Source organism: Delphinus delphis, chromosome X, assembly GCF_949987515.2.
Source record: "Delphinus delphis chromosome X, mDelDel1.2, whole genome shotgun sequence".
NCBI classification, from domain to species: domain Eukaryota; kingdom Metazoa; phylum Chordata; class Mammalia; order Artiodactyla; family Delphinidae; genus Delphinus; species Delphinus delphis.
The window spans coordinates 49,959,082-49,986,470 of NC_082704.1; the positions used below are offsets into that span (position 1 = coordinate 49,959,082).

The 27,389-nt window shown below is 36.9% G+C and overlaps 1 protein-coding gene across 6 annotated transcripts in view; it reads right to left on the minus strand.

The window, feature by feature from the left end:
* Positions 1–27,389, minus strand: part of PCDH11X (protocadherin 11 X-linked) — a 682,375-nt gene that overhangs the window by 361,030 nt on the left and 293,956 nt on the right. For 5 of the 6 annotated variants that reach the window (XM_060002570.1, XM_060002569.1, XM_060002568.1 and 2 more), the window contains exon 3: positions 15,055–15,135. The exons of the other annotated variant lie outside the window; for it this stretch is intronic. In XM_060002570.1, the coding sequence (XP_059858553.1) occupies positions 15,055–15,135 (81 nt within the window). The remainder of the gene's footprint in view (positions 1–15,054; positions 15,136–27,389) is intronic. 6 annotated transcript variants of the gene reach the window in all.

Here is a 27,389-nt window from a genome sequence, read left to right on the forward strand (position 1 = left end):
TTTTTCATTCTTTGATAGAGCAATGCTCTCCATGTTCATTGTTATAGGAATATGCTTGTTTCATTGTCTGAATTGTAATGATTAGCAGAATCTTTCTATAGGCTGTTACTGTATCTTAATAGTGTCTACACTACAGCGTCTATGAAAGTAGAAAAGTAAATGTGAAGCTGTCATGATCTGAATCATTAACGCCCCGCCCCCCACTAACACATTAGTTTCTCTCCCCAAGGAGTACAGAAACTCAGAAATACAACAATTTGAATTATAGATTTGATTTTTAAAGGTCCACGGTAATATTATTTAAGTTTTGGTGGCATTTCATCTTAAAAATACAGTGTGCAACCTTCAAGTCATGTTCAGAAGGATATAAAACAGACTAAACAATCACAAGGGGATTTTATTTCAATGAACAAAAGACACAGGTTCATTTATTAAAAATTAAAAAATAAAATAATATATGCCAGGAAGCCCAGCAGCATTAGGATTATTAGGCATAACCAGGAGCATTGTCACATTATCTTAGAGAATATATTTCTGAACAGAAAATAAACTTGAGTGAATACAAATGACTGTAATTTATTGAAATTTGCATCAAGTTTATAGATCTTGACATACTAAGTAATGCCAGGGGGGAAAAAAAAATAGAAAGAGGAGCTAAAACTAGCATATTTCATAGGACCAATGCAGGGATCAGGTGTTACATTTGGCAATTAAATAAAAGAAACAGAGGAAAGCTGGGGAAAAGCCAAGGAGTAAAATTCAAATGCAGAAGTTCTAAGTGCACTCCTTGGAGGGAAGTTGATGTTATATGTGGGTCAGTGTGTATGAGAGAAAAGACAATAATATATACAGTCACTTGCAAACTTGCTGATGCTCAGAATGTATACTTTATTCACTATTAAAACTGAATGTGCTCTTAAATTATACTTACAGTATAGATTAACTGGGGGCATTTCCTGTCTGCTTCAAAAATTTCTTCTAAGGATTAAAATTTTTAAATACAGGCCACTTGAGAGTTCACCTGTTTTGGCATCTTTATCTCTTTAAGTTTTTATGTGCTTCCATGATAAAAGCTCAGAATCAAAATATTATAGGGCTTCCCTGGTGGCGCAGTGGTAGAGAGTCCACCTGCCAATGCAGGGGATACGGGTTCGTGCCCCGGTCCGGGAAGATCCCACATGCCGCGGAGCGGCTAGGCCCGTGGGCCATGGCCGCTGAGCCTGTGCGTCCGGAGCCTGTGCTCCGCAGCGGGAGAGGCCACAGCAATGAGAGGCCCGCGTACTGCAAAAAGAAAAAAAAAATTATAAATGACACAAGGGTGTATGTGTGCTTAATATTCCCAAAATGTTATTTGGAGTTCTTCTGCATTTGGGTTTCAACTAACCTTTCAGTTCCTGACAATCAAAAATGACTTTTGATCTTTAATCTGTTTCCCTCATGTACTCTTTCCCCCAAACGGAAGTTCTCAAGGTAATCCAGTTGAACCTAAAATTGATCCAATTCAAATTAAAATTTTTTCTGTTGATATTGAGGCAACTCTGTTAATCAGGGCATGCTATCTTCAGGAAGAGAAAAATATTGTAGAAAGAAACTATTATGTAAAACAGGAGATCTGGTTTCCAACTCTACCACTTACTACCTATGTGAGGTTGTGATATAATAACTATTACTGCTGATAAGGGTCTGCTGAATACAAATCACTGTGCTTTAAAAAAAAATTAACAAATGTGTTATTGATCCTAATTCTACTCTTATTATCCTACTCTTTGAATTCCAGTTCCAACCAGAAATCATTCCTGATTTCCACTCCCAGTCGAATGCAATCATTTTTCCATGATCATAGTATTGTTACTTATTCAAGTATTTATCACCTATTTATTTCTATTTTATTTTATAATTAGTGGTTAGCACATTTTTTCTTACTAGGCTGTAGGCTATTGGAAGACAGGGCCTGTATTATTTTTCTTTTTTCTTTTTCATGGTTTTATTTCCAGTATTTGCCTCAGGACTTAGCACAAACTAAATACTCAATAAATGTTTTTTTGAATTATTGTGTTAAGTGACAATAAAGCAAGAAAGAAATAGTACGAATGGCTTACTTTGGAAAATATTAGACCAAGCAGAGAGAATGGGACATATGGCACAAATAATTTATTTACCTTCATTTAGAGCAAAATGCATTTTGTACAGGTGTAAATTATATTGCCTCAGAAGAGCTAACTCTCAAAGACGTTTTTATTAGAATATTAAAAGAAAAACTTTGCATTTGACATGTTGTAAAACTCCCTTTCAAACTAACAACAGAGCTTTAAAAGTTGTTGTAATAGAAAAAATATCAACAGAAGCCCAATATGTTTCTATGCTACGTATTGACAACAATGCCAAACTCTCAGAGGTGATGCAACGGAGAAGAGGAAGGGCAATCGTGTTGGTGGAGAACACCCACAGAATTCTCAGAGCACACTTGAGTAGCTAAGACATAACCATTTTAGACAGAGCAAAGGTAAATGATGCCTAGGGAGTGTGTTCTGTGATTAAGTACCACTTTTAAGGGGTTGCTGGAGTTGTTGTTCATTTAATTATTTTCTTGTATAAATACATGTATTAAACACTTCCAAGGATCAAAAAGTCTGCAATACTTTTTATCCTCCTTTTCCCATAAACATTCTCTACTACCATCTCCTTAGGGCATCAGTGAGAAGGCATGCTATGCTGGTCAAGTAACCTCAGTGTTGCCTTCAAGTATCATAAGCTGAAATAAGCACGACTGCCTCAAAGAAGAGTCAGCACAGACATGTGACTGAATATTCATCTTGCCTTAACTCTAAACATACCTCGATTAGATACTTCTTCACATTGTCCTATGGTCAATAGGGGAGGGAGGTTAGGGGCTGGGATGCAGAGGTGTTGCCATTCTTATTCCTTGCATCAGAACACTTGAGACGCTCCCTTACAACCAATTTTTTCTACACATGAAGGACACCTTAAACTTACACAACGTTACATGTCGGTTATATCTCCATAAAACTGAAAAACAATGGCCCAAGCGGTCCTCACGGTTATCTCTCATGGTCCAAATAACATGTGCATTAATGAGGCAAGGCAGATCACTAAATCCTCTCTTTGTGTACCTTCAGTACTTATGCCTAGCAAGCAGCTTCCCATTATTGTAAATACACAGAACGTAAAAGTAGCTTACGTATGAACAGATGCTTTAGAAATAATCCACCCTCAAAATTATTTTATGGAGTATTTTAAGAGAACAGTGATAGTATTGAGCAAATTACTTATAGTTGATTTTTCAAATGTAGCTTTAATTAGGATGTCAATTATTGAGGTCTCCTAGCGGCAGAGTTCATTTGATCATGTTTCAGATTTAGCCTCACGTACCAAGAACACTGATGGAATTCTGAAGAGCAGCAGTGATGATGGATAGAAAGTGAAACAGTCAGCTTTGCTTCTTGGGTCTCTTGTTCTATTAAGTCCTACCATTTGACCCCTTGCCAAAGAAGGGCAGAGTTTAATGAATTAGTGATTTTAGAGGCTAAGTAATTTTCCTCTTTAGAGACTTTAAAACAAAAATGGAAACCTCGCTGTGAGATGACACAGGTTGAAAGAGAGAGCAGCATGGACTTTTTGAGAATAAATGGATAAAGAAATAAACAAAGCTGCATTACATTATAAAACACTGATTTGTGGCCTGTTGTTCAATAGGTGAAGCACATATATACATACATACATATATAAAGATTAAATATATATTAATATATAATTTAATTAACATTGATTGAATATTTACTGTGTGCCAGGTATTGTACTAAGTACTTTATACAGGTTATGTATATAAACTAGATCAATTCCTGATAAAAGGGATGTATTAGTGTTGTCATGACAAATGATGAAAATAAAACTCTGAGCTATTAAATAGTTTGGCAAAGATTACATAACCAGTCAGTGGCAATGCTGGTATTTAAACACAGACTTGATTCCAAAGTGCAAATTCTTATCCAACATGATATATTGCCTCTTCAAAAAAAGTGTAGGTGAATACCAGTGCTTAGGGGAGAGAAGAATGTTTTGCCTCACACCGGAAAACTATTACTGAATTCAAGATACTATACTAGGTATGGAGTCATGAGTTGAAAACCATCCCTGCTCTCAAAGAACTAACATTTAAATGGGAGAATAAGACATGGGCACAAATATTTGAAATGTAATTCTGTGTGTGATAAGAAGCCTTGAGAGGTACATACACAGTGCTATGGGAGCTCAGAGAATGAAGAGCTAATAGCCAGTTGGGTGGATGGAAAAGTATTTCACGTGGCACCTTAAAAGATGAGTACTATGCGAATGGTTAAGCACAGGAGGAGATAAGGGAGAAGCATTGTTTGGAAGGGGAGAAATAGATACAAATAAATAGGTAGGGAAGAATAAGAAAACTGAAGGAAGAGTAAAGAGTATAGTTTGATTGGAACTTAAGGTAGGCATTGAGCAATGAGCCAGAAAGAAAAGTGTAGAAAGACCAGAGAGTGTGGGCCAAAACATGGAAACCTGTGACTGTAACTAAACTTCTTTCTATAAGTAATGGGAGACATCTGAAGATTTTTAAAGTAGGACCCTCCATATGGACCTTCCAATCAGTATTGGAATTTAGGATGAAAAATATGGTAGGTCTTCGAGAATAGACAGATAGGAGAAATCTAGGAGAAGGGAGAGGAGATGGAGTTTTACAGCAGTAATTCAGGTGATGTGTTTTTGCAGCCTTATCGTAAAGAATATGTAGATGAAATATATTTGGAAACTCACTGATGAATTCTTTCTAAGGTAACTCAAATCTAATCAAAGATTTTTGGTAGAAACCTGATGAGAGTTTCAATATGAGCACAAAGTCTTCTATTGCCCTACTCATTTTTCAATAACTTTAGTTAACAAAAAAGAGCTCTATATCATAGAGAATGGCTGACAACTGCAGAGGGGTCAGGATGTTCTACAATGTATGTTAATAGGAATTAGCAGCAGGAAATAACAGCAGGGGAGAAGGACTACCTACTGCAAAGTCAAAGAAAACAGAAAACAAACAAAACAAAAAGGAAAATCTTTAGTGTCAGAGGCATGCAAACTGCTAAATTGCTCTAGCATTGTTTCCCTGACATTCATTCAGGCACTAACGTTAAATGGAGCAATTTGACATTGTTGCATGTGAGACAGAATGAATTCTACACAAACAAGGCCTGGGATGACAGATTTACTATTCATATTGTTATCTGCCAAAATCGTGAGGTGAAATACTTCCACATTACATTAAGGAACTCCCTGCCATTATATATTCCTTTAAAATATATATATATATATATATATATATATATATATATATATATATATGTAATGAGGGTAATGGTTTACATCACATTTATGCTGGAAATCAACAATTGGTCTAATGATTAGGTCATAGAATAGACCTATGGATGAGATTTTGATAAAGTTTACTTTTGTTTTTACTAATTTTTAACTTAGCTCTAGATTATATCAGCAGGTATCAAAGTAACTTAGGGACCTTATACACTTGTTACTATGAATCCGAGCAAACTCAGCAGTGTTTCCTCCAAGAGAATTTCTTTACTTTAATTTGCTTATATTAGTTTTAGATTAGCCAAAAGGAAGTATTTTAAGCATATAATTTCATGCTGATCTGAGAAACTGATATATAAAATTAAATCAACTGGAATTTTTTTCCTTTAAGGTATCTCCTATCAAAATGAAAAGACATGGACATACGATGTCTCTGGCAATTATCTACTTTTCCTTTATATATACTTCTGAAGATTGTCAGCCCACTTAACTGTAGGAGGTGAATGCCAACTCTACCTTGGGCTTGAAATGATCTGCACCATATCTGGGAGTATTTTAAGATGCCCAGTCATTTCACTACCTAAGTGCAGAGTGTGGTGTGCTAGGGTAGGCCATGGAAACCTGAATGTCCATGTTTGTTAATGGCAGTTTCACTCGCCCAGCTCATATGCCTGGAATTTTCCCCAGCTTCTTGTTTTACTTTCTAATTTTTAGATGGGATTGGAAAAAAATAAAAAAGAATTGGATATCTGCATATTGAACATCTATTGGGTGCTTGCCTTAGAATATATTGTGTTAACTCTCATAGCAATTCTATAAGAATGATATAAATATCCTCATATTACAGATGTGGAAACAAATTCAAATACTTTGTCACTGGCCCCAGGCTTCACACATAGTTAATGGGAGAGCCATTGGCTGGAGTCTTACTACAAAGAGAACCCAATAATATGGTTGCCTGACCATGATTATCAGCACTGTTTAAATATCTTTTCTACAGAACCCCTCCCACTAGTTCAGGACCTTTGGTTTCTGAAAGTTAGTCCAAATTTATCATATTTCCCCTTGGGAATTCTAATTTGCTTGCTGACAGTTTTCCTGTGAGGATTGTACCCTTACCCTGAACGGTGCCCCCAACTCTAGCCCTACCTAATTTGATGTTTATTCCTCCCTCATGTGGCCTACTTTTAATTCCCAACATGCTTTATTCGTGAGCCCACATGATAGATAAACCAAGTGATGAGCTTTTAGCACTTTGATTTCAGTGTCATCAAAAAGGTTTCATCTGTGATTACAAATACAATTTATTTTGCTTGTGTGCTAGGCATTGCTAGAGGACTCATGTGCAGGCTGACAACTCATAATCCAGATTCCATGTAAAGAAATGATTACTATAGTAAAAGTAGGTTCATCCTTGATTTCTTCCTTATGTTTTGAAAATTGAGACCTATTTTTATTCCTATGAATTACTATTGTACCTAATGATATTTAAGGTCTATATTTATTTTCTACTTTAAAGCTTAATAACAAGTGGATATTAACATCATAGTTAGCAATTTCATTTCAAAACTGGTTGCCAATATTTTGTAGTCTAAGAACTCCAGAAGAATGGTCCCCATCTGTTGCAGTGTGTATTCATCTGCTGTGGGTGCTCACAAGCCTTTTATCTGTGAACATGGCACAAATCTGCTATGCTGCTGAGATTCACACATAAGCCATGGAATCAGAGGGATGTCAGGTCACATGTAGGATGCATGTTCACTGAAGAGACATTCTCTGTGAATATAATAAGAATGGGAGGCAGTGTGCAGTTGGGGAAGAATCATGGACTTTAGAATCAGAACATTAAAGTTTGAATCCCCCTAACACTCACTAGCTGTGCAAACTTAGGCGCATTATTCCACCTCTCTGAGCCCCAGTTTCCTCAACTAAGAAAAGCAGATATTATAGCTACACCTCAACAAAACTGCTGTAGAGACTGAAGAAAAGGAAATAATTACTGTGGAGCACCTAGCATGATGCTTTTAGTAGTCACTTAAAAATAAAAGTCATTAATGACTAAAAGTAAAGTACTCACACCACTAAAGGTCAAGGACAAAGGCTAAATCTTAGGAGTCTGGTCGGAGAACAATGTTGAGTAGTTTCCATATGTCTGAAAATAAACGTTATATATAATGTCACATCAAGGCATGTTGATTTCTTTTTAAATGAGGCTTCCTATTGTGTCAAGACTTACCTCTAAAGTTGGCTTAGCATTTTAAGGCCTTCCACAAAATAATCCTAGAAGATGAAAATAACTCTTAAAAATTCCCAGATTAAGCTTTGGAAAAATTCTGATCTCAGATTCTTGCATGATCATTAGCTTACATTCTCATAGAACATATACTTTTCTCTACAACATGAAGAAATCATAACAAGAAAAAAAACACATCTTGAATTTCCAGCCAAAAGATAAGTGCTTTGATCTTTGAGGAAAACATGAATTATGAAGTGTGTAGTTCAAAAAAAAATTTTTAAATAAGTGTATATCTTAAAAGCATTATCAAAAATATCATCTGATGTGAAACCGAGGCTGGCAACTAACGGAAGTTAATGGTATGTGCACCTTGGAAAATGTTTTGTGGTTTCATGACCCCAATGAATTTTTTTCAAGATACTTTTGCTGCTAATGAAGAAACATTACAAGTGGCCCCACTGAGTAGACACATATTAAAATCAAAACAAAATGCTGCCTAAGTGTAGTCTAACATTTCATGATTTAATTATTCACAGTCTAGGAAGGCAGTTTTCTTGAATTATCTTTTTTTTTTCCTTGCAAGAGAAGCAAAGACACTAGTGTTGACCCTTATCGTGAACATCTAAACTTTCCTTTGGAGTTCTATTTCAAAACAAAAAAACAATAATACCGTGCAGCTTATTCTATCAGTAGTTGTAGGCCATTTAGAATAGGAAGGAACTGTAAGAGCTGGTTTTACTTTACGAAAACTGATTTGCCAAAGAAAGCCCTGTGGATTTCCTAACCATGCTGTGGTAAAATATAAGATTAGTGTAGCAATTCCTTCATCAAATGACTTTACTGTTAACATATCGAATTAGTGATCCTGTTAGCCACTATTCCAAGATTACAAGGTAATTCTTTAAAACCACGGGAATTCTCACACATTCTATTACTGTTAATTAGCATTTCTCATCCTGCAGAAAGATTTTCATTAAGGATTATCATTGTATTTAATATGTCTACAAATTGCATTTTTCTGATTACTTTTAAACCTCATATTCTTTATGATCCACACGTCTTATTGTTCTTTTATTTTCATTCCAGCATCATAACAAGGTCATCTTCCTTTATCATACGCAAATACAAGCAGGTGTTCTAGCTGAATAGAAAATTATGTTAGTTTAACACTAGAAAGAGACTCCTTTTAAAATATTTCTTGTCCCAGGGACCACCTTTCATTATTGCTGTTCATTCGTGGTGAGAAATTATTAAGCAGTTGTTACAAAGATGAGCTTTAGAGCCAGACCCAGGGAGTCTGCATCCTGTTTTTGGTACTTGCCATCATCTCTTGGTGCCCCAACTTCCTCATCTACAAAATAGGGTTAATGATAACAATAATAGGTTTAATAATAGTTATAAGTTTGTAATAAGAATTCAATGAGTTAATGTTTTAATTGCTTAAAAGACCACCTGATATGTAGTAAGTTTATATAGGTTTTGTTAAATAAAAGAAATAAATTCCATTGCCACATATGACTTCTGTCATCTTTCCAAAGTAAAAACGTGCTCTACATTTCTTATTTCTCTTGTATCCCTTCATAGTGTTTGCACTATTTCATTTACTTTCTGTGCCAGAGGTGAACTGTGTTCTTTGTAGGAGACATAAGTCACTAGCTGTGGGTGTTAAGGTTTGGGGAGTTAATGTCAAGCAGTGGGTCCATTCTCCACTCATACATTCTATAGCAGTTGCCTGATACTACTGTCCTAAGCTATTTATTTCTCAATGAATATAAGTCATGATCACAATACATCTGGATTTAATGAAGTACAGTGGCAGCCAAGTTAATGTCTATATTCATAATCAGACTGTCTTCAGAATTGTTTCACAAACAAGGCCATTGTAATTGAAAGTCATAGAAAGTCACAGAAAGACTCCCCCCAGATATACTAGTTTTATTTTGTTTCAAGATTTTGACAGAATGTTATTCAGTTTTAGACTTGCTAGCATACAGAGCATTGTAATTACTAAGAATCAAAGGCAGGGAAGGTGATTGGGGGCGGAGAATTTATTATGCAAGGGGAAAAGATCGAGTTATTATAGAATGCTGCATTACCAAAAAATAAGAATTTCACATGAACTGGCATATGTAAACAGCATGTGAAAAGCTGGTCAACAGCCATTTCCGAGTAGCTCTCTATTTCCCCTAATACTACACAGATGCTAGGACGTTAGCTACAGTGAATGTTTATGACCCCATTGCTGTCCACCTCACATTGAAAAGCTGCTATGCGTGATTTGATTCCTTTTCCAATGTTATTTAAAAATCACGTTAATTTTAAAAAATCTAACTTGGAACTTCAAGACATGCACCCCAGTTGTACACATATTTTCTAAAGATTCTAAGAAAACCGCTAAAGGAAATGGACTTACAAGGGTATTTCTTGTAAGGAAATGGACACTTTCATTTTGATTTTCTTTGGTCAAAGAATAAGTTGACCTATTTCATGGTTCACAAATTACTTTAATTAGTTGAACAGTTGGCTTTTACAGCTAAGAACCATTCTGCTTTATGGGACACCATTGTAGTATTTGCTCATTTAAAAGAAATAAACCCTCCAAGTCACCATCTGTATCATGACTTTAATTGTCATCTGAATGGTAGAGGGAGGGATAATCAAAGAGTTTAAAGATTTCAATGGAGGAATAGAAATAATTTAATTGTCAGGTTACACTCTAGTTTCAGTAGTTTCTATTTTTAGATTGTTGCTTTCGAAATCCAACAAATGAGTATTGAATATCTTGCTAAATATAAGGAACCATAAAAGCTTATTCATAAAACACATATTTTCTTTAAATTTTTCAGAGGCAAGCACAATGTTTACCAAAAACAAGGTTGGAAAGTCCCTATCTGTATCATATTCATGATAATTCTATGCAGTGCAATCCACCACTCTATGACACATCTTAAATTTCAATTGAAGTCTCAGGCAGTAAGGACAATCAAGGCTCTCAGATATCTAAAAGATTTACCTAATAAAAGAACCTCAAGCAAAATGAACCCACTACAGGGAAACCAGTTCAGTGCTTTGTGACCACCTAGAGGGGTGGGGCAGGGAGGGTGGGAGGGAGACGCAAGAGGGAGGGGATATGGGGATATATGTATACATATAGCTGATCCACTTTGTTATACAGCAGAAACTAACACAACATTGTAAAGCAATTATACTCCAATAAAAATGTTTTTAAAAAAGAAATAATTGTGTCTCCAACAAGATTTTAAGTTCGTAAACAAACAAGAGAATCAGTAATCAGCAAGAAATTAGTAGAATTACTTATATTGCACTCCTTTTAGTAGAATACAACCAGGAGTAACTGGCTAGGTAAAAAATATTGCTCATAGAGCAATGTCTTATTCATAGAGGAACAGTGCTATAACAATGTCTAATTTCATCTGTCATCTAACTATTTATCCTAGTCCTATCTCTTGTCACATTAGTAGTTCAAATCTTTGGACCTTAAAGTACACATTTTAAAATTGTGTACTTTTCCTCAAAACAGCTATTCTGAAGACTGTATAGCCTCTTAATCAAGGATATAGATGTGGATTCTATCATCGTGTATTCTACATCCTCACCAATTTTCTTGAGATTGAATCAGAGGTGCAAGACCGGAAAGTCAGTTTGAAATTTGGCAAAACTTCGTGAATTCGGACTTGAGTAATTTAAAGCTAGCCACAATTTGGACAGCTCCTGGGTTGCAATGAACCTTTATTTAATTAACCATTTCTTTCCACAGGGCATGTATTAATTATGTAACTCTTCCTAAAGAGCATAAATTAACACTGTAAAATATTGTAGGATGTTATTATTATAGAACACATGATTTCCATGAATTTCAGAAGCACTCGTCAAATAACAAAGGATAAGCAATGTGATTCTCTTCTCACTCTATTTGGGTTGTTTTTCTAATACTCTAGACATGCATTTATGTATCTACATTTTTAAAATTTATATCCTTTGTAACAAATAAATGACATTTGAAAATAACTGGATAGCCGATAATTTCTGGTTATTAACGTGGCACCCAAGGGGTCAAATTCAGGACCTCTATGTTATGGAAAACAGTAAGTAAACCAGCCACAGAATAATAAATGGCCAACAAATGTTTAGATTGGTCTCCTCACTTCATTTTTAAATTCCCCTTATGGCCTCTGAAGAAAACAAATTAGGTTGGATTTGTTAGTCACATTTTGAGCTGTCCTGATTGAAATGAGAAAAAGTGGATTCTTTAAGAATACTTTATAACATAATTTCCTTTAAAATTCAAACTGGTTTCTTTCAGGGAGGTCTTACTAAAATTTGCCTGATTAGCGTAAAATCAAATTGTCCTATATTATGCTAAACCTTAAATTTAAGTCATATTGTAAAACAGCAGTTCTCAATTTTTTTTCACTCCACGACCTCATGATTAGACAAACATCAGTGGAATAGATAACCATTTAGAAGAGGCATTTTGAAGAATACTTTTACCTTATGCAAAAAATAAACTACCTCCAATATTATTATCAAACTACACTAGGAAGAAATACGTATTTACTGTCATATTTTCACACTAGAGTCAAGCATAAAATCACCTAAAGAAACTTCATGGAATACATATTGAGAAATACATCTTAAGAATGTTTTTTAACTCTTCCAAAATATAGCAGAGGGAGGAACACTCCCAAACTCATTCTATGAGGCCACCATCACCTGATACCTAAACCAGACTAAGATGTCACAAAGAAAGAAAATTACAGGCCAATATCACTGATGAACATAGATGCAAAAATCCTCAACAAAATACTAGCAAACAGAATCCAACAGCACATTAAAAGGATCATACATCATGATCAAGTGGGGTTTATCCCAGGAAGGCAAGGATTTTTCAATATACGCAAATCAATCAACATGATACACCATATTAACAAATTGAAAGAGAAAAACCATATGATCATCTCAATAGAGGAGGAGAAAGCTTTCGACAAAATTCAGCACCCATTTACGATAAAACCCTGCAGAAAGTAGGCATAGAAAAACTTTCCTCAACATAATAAAGGCCATATATGACAAACCCACAGCCAACTTCGTCCTCAATGGTGAAAAACTGAAACCATTTCCACTAAGATCAGGAATGAGACAAGGTTGCCTACTCTCACCACTATTATTCAACATAGTTTTGGAAGTTTTAACTACAGCAATCAGAGAAGAAAAAGAAATAAAACAAATCCAAATCAGAAAAGAAAAAGTAAAGCTGTCACTGTTTGCAGATGACATGATACTATACATAGAGAATCATAAAGATGCTACCAGAAAACTACTAGAGCTAATGAATGAATTTGATAAAGTAGCAGGATACAAAATTAATGCACAGAAATCTCTTGCATTCCTATACAGTAATGATGAAAAATCTGAAAGTGAAATTAAGGAAACACTCCCATTTACCATTGCAACAAAAAGAATAAAATATCTAGGAATAAACCTACGTAAGGAGACAAAAGACCTGTATGCAGAAAATTATAAGACACTGATGAAAGAAATTAAAGATGATACAAATAGATGGAGAGATATACCATGTTCTTGGATTGGAAGAATCAACATTGTGAAAATGACTCTACTACCCAAAGCAATCTACAGATTCAATGCAATCTCTATCAAACTAGCACTGGTATTTTTCACAGAACTAGAAAAAAATTCACAATTTGTATGGAAACACAAAAGACCCTGAATAGCCAAAGCAATCTTCAGAACGAAAAGTGGAGCTGGAGGAAGCAGGCTCCCTGACTTCAGACTATACTACAAAGCTACAGTAATCAAGACAGTATTGTACTGGCACAAAAACAGAAAGATAGATCAATGGAACAGGATAGAAAGCCCAGAGAGATATCCACACACATATATCAGGTCACCTTATCTTTGATAAAGGAGGCAAGAATATACAGTGGAGAAAAGACAGCCTCTTCGATAAGTGGTGCTGGGAAAACTGGACAGGTACATGTAAAAGTATGAACTTAGAACACTCCCTAACACCATACACAAAAATAAACTCAGAATGGATTAAAGACCTAAATGTAAGGCCAGAAACTATCAAACTCTTAGAGGAAAACATAGGCAGAACACTCTATGACATAAATTACAGCAAGATCCTTTTTGACCCACCTCCTAGAGAAATGGAAATAAAAACAAAAATAAACAAATGGGACCTAATGAAACTTCAAAACTTTTGCACAGCAAAGGAAACCATAAACAAGACCAAAAGACAACCCTCAGAATGGGAGAAAATATTTTGCATTTGAAGCAAAAAAGGATTACTCTCCAAGATTTACAAGCAGCTCATGTAGTTCAATAGCGAAAAAACAAACAACCCAATCCAAAAATGGGCAGAAGACGTAAATAGACATTTCTCCAATGAAGATATACAGATTGCCAACAAAGAAATGAAAGAATGCTCAACATCATTAATCATTAGAGAAATGCAAGTCAAAACTATAATGAGATATCATCTCACACTGGTCAGATTGGCCATCATCAAAAAATCTAGAAACAATAAATGCTGGAGAGGGTGTGGAGAAAAGGGAACACTCTTGCACTGTTGGTGGGAATGTAAATTGATATAGCCACTATGGAGAAGAGTATGGACGTTCCTTAAAAAAACTAAAAATAGAACTACCATACGACCCAGCAATCCCACTACTGGGCATATACCCTGAGAAAACCATAATTCAAAAAGAGTCATGTACCAAAATGTTCATTGCAGCTCTATTTACAATAGCCAGGACATGGAAGCAACCTTAGTGCCCTTCATCGGATGAATGGATAAAGAAGATGTGGCACATATATACAATGGAATATTACTCAGCCATAAAAAGAAATGAAATTGAGATATTTGTAGTGAGGTGGATTGACCTAGAGTCTGTCATACTGAGTGATGTAATTCAGAAAGAGAAAAACAAATACCATATACTAACACATATATATGGAATCTAAGGAAAAGAAAAAAAGGTCATGAAGAACCTAGGGGTAACACGGAAATAAAGACACAGACCTACTAGAGAATGGACTTGAGCATATGGGGAGGGGGAAGAGTAAGCTGGGGCAAAGTGAGAGAGTAGCATGGACATATATACACTACCAAACGTAAAATAGATAGCTAGTGGGAAGCAGCCACATAGCACAGGGAGATCAGCTCGGTGGTTTGGGACCACCTAGAGAGGTGGGATATGGAGGGTGGGAGGGAGGGAGATGCAAGAGGGAAGAGGTGTGGGAGCATATGTATATGTATAACTGATTCACTTTGTTATAAAGCAGAAACTAACACATCATTGTAAAGCAATTATATTCCAATAAAAATGTTAAAAAATAAAAAAAATTAAAAATTTAAAAAAGAATGGTTTTTATACATTCATAAAAATCAAGTAAAGGGAGATATCAAGTGTTTCCTTTCATACCTGTGGTTGGGGATGAGTCCAGATTTCCACAGTAGTTGTCTCTTTCATGGGTGTGCGAGATCGTATAACCTCCTTCATTGGCTTTACAAGGGGAACAAAATAGAAGTATTTTTGTTTGTTAAATGTGGAAAACATAGTACAATGCACACATGCATCAAACACAGGTAAGTAAAATAGTGCCTGGGTAAATATCTCTTTCTAGACATTGTAGTTATTGAGGACTTACAATGTGATAGGCACACCTCTAGGTACTGGGAATAAACAAGAGACAAAAAAAAAAAAAAAAAGAAATTCCTTTTCCGATGGAGCTTATAACCCAGTGTTACATTTAAGAGTTCCATTAAACATTTGAGTGCAATTGTGGAGGGCAGTTTAAAACATTTAAATGGCTGAAATTTAAGTTGGAGAGACTTTCAGTCCAATACTTTTACAACTCAATTGCTTCAACAGCTTGTATTTGCAAATTTACAGTGTCTGAAATTAAAATCTATCCTGTGCATGCCACCACATCACAAATTTGCTATCTATCATATAAAGATATTTAACAGTTGTTATAAATGCCAAAAAGCTTATGAACCAATATAGAGATACTAGCATACCAACCCAGAATAATTATCAAGATTTTGAAAAGATGATGTCTATATCCATTTTATTTTCTTCAGGACAGAGAGTATATTCTCTGTTTTAAAAAATATTGAATGTATACTCTACACATTTCTATGTATGTGATTTTAGTATATGGGGGAAAGGGTTTGGTTAAAAAGTTATCCTTTTATCTAGCCAAGGGAGAAATTTTTCAAGGAAGCTAAGAAAACCAAGTTCAGTGACTGTTGGAATCTCATGGGCTATAATAGCAGAACAGAGTAACAGTGACAGAGACCTTATGTCACACTCTCAAGACTTCATACTGATGTTTGGTGTACTACCAATTAGAGTTATGTAATTATTACTTGACAGGGTTTTGAAGGAGAGCATATTTGCCACCCCAAAATATTTCTGGCATAAGGATTATTTTAGGCTGATTATTTTTATGAAACAGCAGACATACGAAAAGCTCTGAAAACCAAGAAAAGTTACCCTTTTGTAAAGGATATTTACATTTATAAGGGAAATCTCCATTTGTAAGTGTGTCTCCCTCTCTGTACCAGGAAGTGAAGGATGACTAAATCTCTAAAACATTTTTCAGTGAAGTAGGCAACAGACTTAAATCTGCACAACAATCTTACCCTTGATTATTGTGCTTTTCCTCATAGCCTCCCATAACTGGCTCCCCTGCCCCCAACATCTTCTTTTGCCTTTATCTGAAGATGGTATTTAAGGTGATGGCTTGGGCAATTTCAGATAGTTACTCAGATTTCCTGGGTATCTCTCACATATACAGGAGGGATACATGGTATTAAACTTGTTTGTTTTTCTCCTGTTAATCTGTCTTTTATTACGAGGTTGGGGGGAGGGTCTCAGCCAAGAATCTGAAAGGGTGGAGGAAAAATTATTTTTCCTCCCACACAGTTTTAAGTGCCCCATTCCTATTGCCTTACCATGACAGTTTATTTTTTATATTTTTATTATTCCTGCATGCCCATTATGTCAAATCAAGAAAAGAAGAGGGGCTTCCCTGGTGGCACAGTGGGTGAGAGTCTGCCTGCCGATGCAGGGGACACGGGTTCGTGTCCCGGTCCGGGAAGATCCCACATGCCGCGGAGCGGCTGGGCCCGTGAGCCATGGCTGCTGAGCCTGCACGCCCGGAGCCTGTGCTCCGCAACGGGAGAGGCCACAGCAGTGAGAGGCCCGTGTACCGCAAAAAAAAAAAAAAAAAAAAAAAAGAAGAGACAGTTAGGGCTTCCCTGGTGGAGCAGTGGTTAAGAATCCACCTGCCAATGCAGGGGACACGGGTTCAATCCCTGGTCCGGGAGGATCCCACGTGCCGCAGAGCACCTGGATCCATGTGCCACAGCTGCTGAGCCTGCGCTCTGGAGCCCGCATGCCACAACTACTGAAGCCCGCGCGCCTAGAGCCCGTGCCCTGCAGCAGGAGAAGTTACCGCAGTGAGAAGCCCATGCACTGCAACAAAGAGTAGCCCATGCTTGCCGCAACTAGAGAAAGTCCTCGCACAGCAGCGTAGACCCAATGCAGCAAAAAATAAAATAATAAAATAAAATTTTTAAAAAAAAGAGAGACAGTCAGATGTGGAACATCACATTTTTAAGGCCCAGTTGAGCAAGAATTATTTTGTTATCATTTAAATGGCAAATTGTGTTTATTCTGCAATGACACTATACCTGTGACAAAAAGAATGCAATACACGTTAATATTACAGACTAAGCACTCATCACAATATTCCAACTCACAGGAAAGCAACAGTTAGAAGAATTCGAAAATTAAAATGAAAGGTCTCATCATAGCAGAATTTCATCACAAAAATAAATGAAAATGAGTGACAAAAGTAAGTTTCTGAAAAGCTAATTTGTTAGCCAAGCAGAGAGAACTACTCACTGATGGTGAGTTATTAAACAGGGTTTGCTTACAGCAAGCAAAGAAATACATCTAGAGAAAACAAACTTAAGACTATTAGCGTTTCACCAAGTACAGTTACTCAAAAAGTTGAGGACATTGAGAGCAACAGCAACGGTAATTTTTTTTAAAAAAAGGGAAAATGGTATAGAGTGTTTTTCCTTTGTGAGTTAACAGATGTTACCAACAATGCTTAATTGCTGTTACTTGCTTGAGGAAGCAATACCAAGTTTGAAGAGACTGAAAAATTAGCCTCTATGAATGAATTGTCTGTGTGGAACAGAACAGGTAAGAATATTTTCAAAGAATTTGACAAAACACTAATTCAGTAAAACCTGATGTGGGATCTGTTAAGGTGTGTTACAACTAATGGTGAGTGAAATATATGTTGCACAGAAAAAAAGTTTAGCTGGACAAATATACAATGCTTTGGAAAACATAAGGTGTTCAAAACCTATGGCTGTTTATTGTATTATACATCAGCAGGTACTTTGTGCAAAATATTTGAGTCTATCATGTGTTATTGAACTAGGAGTCTCAATAGTGAACTTCATTCGCTATTGCTAATGGAACCATTGTCATTCTGTGAACTTTTGTCAAAATTGCAAGTTGAATATCCTGACTTGCCTTACCATACAAGCAGTTGGATGGCTTATAAGTGGCAAAGGTTTATTTTTGAGCTCAGAGCCAAGACAGAAATTTTGCTGAATGAGAAGTACCCTTGACCACTATTATTGAATGCTGAATCACTCTGGCAATTAGTTTTTGTTGAAAACTTGATAACGTTTGATAAATCAACCTAAAATTGTAAGGTAAAAGAGTGCTTATATGCAAAATTTATACTGCAGTAAAGTCACTCTGATGACAACTAAAATTGTTTGAGCCACAAGTAATGGTAAGTTACTTTATACACTCCAGCCCTGTAGAAGTTAAAACAAGAAGCAGAATTTCCATTTGTGCACAAACTCAAATTTTCAATAGGTTGCAATAAATATGGAATTGAGGAGCATTTATCTGTCAATTAGAAATGATTAATCTTCAATGTAATGGCATGCTAAATGGCAGATATGAAGAAAAGAATCTAATAGAGCTCTTCACATGCCTTCCAAGGATAGATATGTTGAGTTAAATCTATATGCTTGTGGATTGATATCAGTATTGGGCAGTACCTATCTGTGTGAAAAGACATTTTCTGAGATCAGATATACAAGACCATTCATTTCATTAGTAGTCCTCTATTACATAAAACATTGTACTCATTATTATTACATTTGATGGTTTGAATATCATCAATTGAAATTTTGGGGGAATTTGGTTTCTCTTTTGTTATATATAAAACCTACTGAAACTGAGCAGGACCCTGTGGGGCTCCTGGGCACAAAAGCCTTTCTGCCTCCCCTGTTTCTTGTTTGTAGGAAATAAGCTTCATTCAGGTTCCATGACCATCCCTAGTTCCAAAGGGCAGGTTCAAACAGTTGTTAACCAGGGAAGGGAGAGGATTGGGAGACAAGGGAGGAGCAGTCAAGAAATGATAGTGCAGCTTTGGGGCAGGGTCCTGTTACCTCTTCAAGGGATGTACATAACAATATCTTTGAGCTCTTCTGCAGAACTAAAACCCTCACCAAATGGAAGATGTTAACTACTTGATGAAGCATTCTTCATTCCAGAGAAAAGGTCACAGTTTGATAACTTCAAGAACCACAGAAGCCCATCACAAGACCACGGTGATACCAGATGATCCCTGGATTGAAGGAATGCAAGCCCTGCATGCACCCTGATCCTTATCAGCAACCCTGCCTCCCTTGAACCATTACTATAAAACTCCTCACAAGCCCCCATGGGTTGGGACACATAGTTTTCAGGGCATTAGCTTACTGTGGCCTGCTTCACCTGGCAAAGCAATAAAGCTATTCTTTGCTACTTCACCCCAAACTCTGTCTCCAAGATTCAGTTTGGTGTGACAGAGGTCAGGTTTCAGCAACACTACTCTGGCCCTTTACAGAAAAAGTTTGCTGACTTCTGATCTAGAGGAAAAGAAAAGACAAACTAATAACTGTAATTAATGACCAAGTCTATGAAATAAGTAAAGTCTGGTAGACTCTAGATGCAGAGGGTGAAGAGAAGACTTTTTTTGGCAGAGAGAGCAATATGGTCTAAGGTAGGGAAATCCAGGTTGTGGTCTATATGACTGAAGATGTAACTGAAAGATGGGACAGATGTATGAGAAAGTGAATTAAGCACATACTCCTGATGGACTTGCAAAGTCAGCTGGTGATTTTATAGTTATACACTAAGCAAAGATGAAATTCTCAAATGTATTTGAGTAAAGTGTCCTGTGCTACAATAGTTTCTAAGCAGATTTGTGCTCAGGTCTCAGATTTAACCTTATTTTTTAGACCAAGTCTACTAGAGTTGCATTTCCTATGCACAGTTTAAGAATCTGATTTTAAAATTTTCTGTCAATTGTGAGCAGTTTTATGTCTGTCTGTGTGTCAGTCTGTCAAACGTATCATGCCACATTGTAGGGTAGCAAAATTTGCCACCCCAAAACTTATCTTTTTGACATGAGGATTAATTTGGTCTGGTTATTTCTAAGAAACAGAAAGATCAGGAAATTTTTCTTGTTCCTTCCCCCTTAACTGCCTAAAAGCATTTAGATGAAGGGCCTATTCCCAGAATAGAGCTATCACCAGAGATATTTTCAAAGAATATAAGCTTGGTGAGGTGGAGGAAACTCAGCAGGGCCTAGAGATCAGAGTCCACTCTGTGTCCCATCCTCCCTGCTAGCCCCAGCAAAATTTGTTTACCAAACATTTGCTTTTCCATCTCCATGTCAATTGCCTTCCTCAGCATCAAAGACCCAAACCACTACCCCCAACATCCTTCTTTGTCTATAGTTGAAGATGGTATTTAAGATGAGCATTTCAAGGCTTCCCTGGTGGCGCAGTGGTTGAGGGTTCGCCTACCCATGCAGGGAACATGGGTTCGTGCCCCGGTCCGGGAAGATCCCACATGCCGCGGAGTGGCTGGGCCCCTGAGCCATGGCCGCTGAGCCTGCGCATCCGGAGCCTGTGCTCTGCAATGGGAGAGGCCACAGCAGTGAGAGGCCCGCGTACCACAGATGAGAGTTTCAGCCATTTTGGTGAGTTATCCAGTTTTCTGGGACGTCTCCCATGTATATATGTTATTAAATTTTTGTTTTGATTTTCTCCTGTTAATCTGTCTCAAGTCATTTTAACTCTTAGAACAGCCAGAAGAACTTAGAAGGACAGAGTAAAATTTTTCCTGCCTGACAACATTCAAATGTCCATTAAATTAATTAGGGATAGTATATTAGGTGGTTAAATGCTTAAAGCTATGTGGATGTATCTTGTCCATTTAACTTTGACAATTAAATATCTCTATTGTATAATATGCTTCAATATTCAAATATTAGGAAAAGTTTATTGAATTATATTGCACACAAAAATAACAATTTAAAGGTGAAATAATACTCCCACCCCTAACAATGTTCTTTCCATTACTCTTCTCCCTTCCACCAAACCCCATAGTTTTAATACTAATAAGTAAGAAATGGTCTAATAAAATAGCTCCAATATACAGAACTGCTGAGGATTAACTATAATACAAATGAGAGAAATGGCAGTTCTAGGAAATATTAGTGCTCAAAAAATCTATGCTTGACCTTTTTAATAAAACAAAATATGGTTCATCATTGACTTCTGAAAGATAAGATGCAGATCTATGTTTCTGTATCTTTACATGCACCACATACTGAACCAAAATGTATCTTCCCTTTTATGGAATCAGATGTCAAGCTGTCAAGTAAAGAGTAAAGTGCTTTATAATAATCACCGTCTTTACAGATTTAAACCTCATTTTAATCCAGTTCATATTAAGACAGTGCTCAATAGTGAAAAGTGAGAAGTACATCTTACTGTTGATCGTAAAGAGTTGTGAGAAGTGTCACTGTTATTATTGCTAAAAATTAAATAATAATACTTCCAAGAGGATGGATAGATATTGGCTCTTCTTATCTATCAGATATTACTAGTTCATAGTTTAGACATTGGAAGGGAATTCAACTTTATTTAAAAATGTATTAAATCCGTTAGACACTAATATTTCACCAGTGATGCCCTGTTGATCTAATGAAATAGTCATACATGAAAGAAAAATAAAACGTTCATTTATCTTATTTCACCTTTCAGAATCCAGAAATTTTATGCCTTAAAAAGTTGTCTATAGTCTGTTTGAATGACTTTATCTATGAATGTGGGAAGAGTCTGGCTAATAAGGAGCACTAATTCAGAGTAAATGTCCAAAACTGCATTAAATCTCCCCTAATTTTTTGTCTCAGGCAAGAAGTAAGGAAATTTTCAACCAAATTTCCATTCACAGAAATGTGAATTATAGCCCAAAATATACACAGTGATATAGTTTTTGTGATAAATTGGAAAATATTTTCAGTGGCCAAAGGGTTTAGTTTTTTAAAAAAATAATAGGTGACCTACAAGAATAAAATTCACTTCTCCAACTGTGACTGCCTCACAAAAAAGGCTTATGAAGCAAGATAATTAGATTGAAACTTCTAAATATGGCAAGACCTTCTAAATGTTCTTCCCAAATGTTTTCCTGACAGTGTCGCACAGAATTTGAGATTCAGGGACTTAACATATTAACTGCATACCTTAACCTGACTAATCCCCAAACTACTGGGTCAGGCAAACCCAGACTGATTCTGTGATTCTTTTAGGGTGAAATGCAGAATGCATCCTTTATTCTCCCTTTTGGGAATATTTATTACCACCTAAATCTAATGGTAAGAAAATCATGGTTAGAATAAGATCATGATATTTCTGACTAGTCTCAACATTACATTATTGTTTCAAAATCTAGCAAAATGAGAATCCAGAGGAGCTTCAGTGATTCAGCAATTACATTTCTTTCTCAAAGGTTGCAGGTTTCCCACTAGGAAGGTAAGTATGCTTCCATTTTCTTGGTAATGGTAAGAAACCCAAGAATCTCAGATTTTGCAGAAATGTGACATTCTAAGTTGTCACAATCATCTTTTTATTTTAGCTACCAAAGACTACAAGTGAATTTAACTGATAGATTTTTGTTATTTTATTGCCATATATTAGACACATTGACAGGTTAGGGAAAAAGTCTTCTCAAACTAGCATATAAGACATTTTTGGAGAGTCTTATGTAATATCTACCACAATGATATATGCCTAAAGACAGGTAAGTATGCGGGTGATGCTTCTAGTGATAATATTTATAAAACTTTTCCCTCATTCTCATTTAATTCCTTAAAAGAAATACAAATCCTTACTATGGGAATAATATCCATCAAAACTATGGCAAACATTTACAAATACAAAGTGAAATTTTATCCTTATTTTTGCCCACGATATATTTACTTGAAGGATTTTGTGTTAAAAGTGTTGGCAGAGGGGAGCTTCAAGATGGCAGAAGAGTAAGACGTGGAGATCACCTTCTTCCCCACAAATACAACAGAAATACATCTACACATGGAACAACTCCTAGAGAACACCTACTGAATGCTGGCAGAAGACCTCAGACCTCCCAAAAGGCAAGAAACTCCACACGTACCTGGGTAGTGCAAAAGTAAAAAGAAAAAACAGAGACAAAAGAATAGGGATGGGACCTGCACCAGTGGGAGGGAGCTGTGAAGGAGGAAAGGTTTCCACACACTAGGAAGCGTCTTCATGGGCGGATGCGGGTGGTGGAGGGGGGAGCTTTAGAGCCACGGAGGAGAGTGCAGCAACAGGGGTGCAGAAGACAAAGCAGAGAGATTCCCGCACAGAGGTTCGGTGCCAACCAGTACTCACCAGCCCGAGAGACTTGTCTGCTCACCCTCCAGGGCGGGTAGGGCTGGGAGCTGAGGCTCCAGCTTCGGTGGATCCCAGGGAGAGGACTGGGGTTGGCTGCATGAACACAGCCTGAAGGTGGCTCGTGCACCACAGCTAGCTGGGAGGGAGTCCGGGAAAAGCTTTGGAACTGCCAAAGAGGCAAGAGATTTTTCTTCCCTCTTTGTTTCCTGGTGCGCGAGGAGAGGGGATTAAGAGGGCTGCTTAAAGGAGCTCCAGAGACGGGCGCGAGCCGCGGCTAACAGTGCGGACCCCAGAGATGGGCATGAGATGCTAAGGCTGCCACTGCAGCCAACAAGAAGCCTGTGAGCAACCACAGGTCACTATCCACACGTCCCCTCCCAGGAACCTGTGCAGCCCGCCACTGCCAGGGTCCCGTGATCCAGGGACAACTTCCCCGGGAGAACACACAGCGTGCCTCAGGCTGGTGCAACGTCATGCCATGCTGTCCTCTGCCGCCGCAGGCTCGCCCCGCATCCATACCCCACCCTCACCCCTGGCCTGAATGAGCCAGAGCCCCCGAATCAGGTGCTCCTTTAACCCCGTCCTGTCTGAGCAAAGAACAGACGCCCTCAGGCGACCTACACGAAGAGGAGGGGCCAAATCCAAAGCTGAACACCTGGAGCTGAGCAAACAAAAAAGAGAAAGGGAAATATATCCCCGCAGCCTCAGGAGCAGCAGATTAAATTTCCACAATCAATTTAATGTACGCTGCATCTGTGGAATACCTGAATAGACAACAAATCATCCCAAATTGAGGAGATGGACTTTGGGAGCAACCATATATATACTTTTTCCCTTTTTCTCTTTTTGTGAGTGTGTATGCATATGCTTCTGTGTGTGATTTTGTCTGTATAGCTTTGCTTTAACCATTTGTCTTAGCGTTCTGTCTTTTCTTTTTCTTTTTTCTTTTTTTTTAGTATAGTTTTTAACACTTGTTATTGTTGGATTTGTTTTTTTTTTTTTTTTTGATTTGGTTGCTCTCTTCTTTCCTTATTTTAAATTAATTTTTAATTTTTTAATAATTATATTTTATTTCAATAACTTTATTTTATTTCATTTTATTTTATTTTACCTTTTTCGATCTTTCTTTGCTTTTTTCTCCTTTTTATTATGAGCCGTGTGGATAACAGGCCCTTGACGCTCTGGCCAAGCATCAGGGCTGTACCTCTGAGGTGGGAGAGCCAAGTTCAGGACATTGGTCCACAAGAGACCTTCCAGCTCCACGTAACATCAAATGGCAAAAATCTCCCAGATATCTCCATCTCAACGCTAAGACCCAGCTAAACCTAACGACCAGCAAGCAACAGTGTTGGACACCCTATGCCACACAACTAGCAAGACAGGAACACAACCCCACCCATTAGCAGAGAGGCTGCCTAAAATCATAATAAGGTCACAGACACCCCAAAACACACCACCAGACATGGACCTACCCACCAGAAAGACAAGATCCAGCCTCATCCACCAGAACACAGGCACTATCCCCTCCACCAGGAGGCCTACCCAACCCACTAAACCAACCTTAGCCACTGGGGGCAGACACCAAAAACAACGGGAACTAAGAACTTGCAACCTTTGAAAAGGAGACTCCAAACACAGTAAGTTAAGCAAAATGAGAAGAAAGAGAAATGCACAGCAGATGAAGGAGCAAGGTAAAAACCAACCAAACCAAACAAATGAAGAGGAAGTAGGCAGTCTACCTGAAAGAGAATTCAGAATAATGATAGTAAAGATGATCCAAAATCTTGGAAATAGAATGGAGAAAATACAAGAAATGTTTAACAAGGAACTAGAAGAACTAAAGAGCAAACAAACAATGATGAACAACACAATAAATGAAATTAAAAATTCTCTAGAAGGAATCAATAGCAGAATAACTGAGGCAGAAGAACGGATAAGTGACCTTGAAGATACAAGAGTGGAAATAACTACTGCAGAGCAGAATAAAGAAAACAGAATGAAAAGAAGTGAGGAGTCTCAGTGACCTCTGGGACAATATTAAATGCACCAACATTCAAATTATAGGGGTCCCAGAGGAAGAAGAGAAAAAGAAAGGGACTGAGAAAATATATGAAGAGATTATAGTTGAAAACTTCCCTAATATGAGAAAGGAAATAAGAAATAGTTAATCAAGTCCTGGAAGCACAGAGAGTGCCTTATAGGATAAATCCAAGGAGAAACACTCTAAGACACATATTAATCAAAGTATCAAAAATTTTAAAAAAAGGAAAAAATATAAGCAGCAAGGGAAAAACAACAAATAACATACGTGGGAATCCCCATAACGTTAACAGCTGATATTTCAGTGGAAACTCTGCAAGCTGGAAGGGACTGGCAGGACATATTTAAAGTGTTGAAAGGGAAAAACCTACAACCATGATTACTCTATCCAGCAAGTATCTCATTCAGATTTGATGGAGAAATTAAAACTTTTGGAGACAAGCAAAAGCTAAGAGAACTCAGCACCACCAAACAAGCTTTACAACAAATGCTAAAGGAACTTCTATAGGCAGGAAACACAAGAGAAGGAAAAGACCTACAAGAACAAACCCAAAACAATTAAGAAAATGGCAATAGGAACATACATATCGATAATTACCTTAAATGTAAATGGATTAAATGCTCCAACCAAAAGACATAGACTGGCTGAATGGATACAAAAACAAGACCCGTATATATGCTGTCTACAAGAGACCCAATTCAGGCCTAGGGACACATACAGACTGAAAGTGAGGGGATGGAAAAAGATATTCCACGCAAATGGAAATCAAAAGAAAGCTGGAGTAGCAATTCTCATATCAGACAAAACAGACTTTAAAACAGAGACTACTGCAAGAGACAAAGAAGGACACTACATAATGATCAAGGGATCAATCCAAGAAGAAGATATAACAATTGTAAATATTTATGCACTCAACATAGGAACACCTCAATACATAAGGCAAATACTAACTGCTATAAAAGGGGAAATTGAAAGTAACACATTCATAGCAGGGGACTTTAACATTTCACTTTCACCAATGGACAGATCATCCAAAATGAAAATAATTAAAGAAACACAAGCTTTAAATGATACATTAAACAAGAGGACTTAATTGATATTTATAGGAAATTCCATCCAAAAACAACAGAATACACATTTTGCTCAAGTGCTCATGGAACATTCTCCAGGATAGATCATATCTTGGGTCATAAATCAAGCCTTGGTAAGATTAAGAAAATTGAAATTGTATCAAGTATCTTTTCCAACCACAATGCTGTGAGACTAGATAGCAATTACAGGAAAAGATCTGTAAAAAATACAAACACATGGTGGCTAAACAATACACTACTAAATAACGAAGTGGTCACTGAAGAAATCAAAGAGGAAATCAAAAAATACATAGAAACAAATGACCATGGAGACACGACGACCCAAAACCTATGGGATGTAGCAAAAGCAGTTCTAAGAGGGAAATTTATAGTAATACAATCCTACCTTAATAAACAGGAAACATCTCGAATAAACAACCTAACCTTGCACCTAAAGCAATTAGAGAAAGAAGAACAAAAAAAAAAAAAAAAACCCAAAGTTAGCAGAAGGAAAAATATCATAAATATCAGATCAGAAATAAATGAAAAAGACATGAAGGTAATGATAGCAAAGATCAAAAAAACTAAAAGCTGGTTCTTTGAGAAGATAAAATTGTTAAACCATTAGCCACACTCATCAAGAAAAAAAGGAGAAGACTCACATCAATAGAATTAGAAATGAAAAAGGAGAAGTAACAACTGACACTGCAGAAATACAAAAGATCATGAGAGATTACTACAAGCAACTCTATGCCAATAAAATGGACAACCTGGAAGAAATGGAAAAATTCTTACAAATGCACAACCTGCCAAGACTGAATCAGGAAGAAATAGAAAATATGAACAGACCAT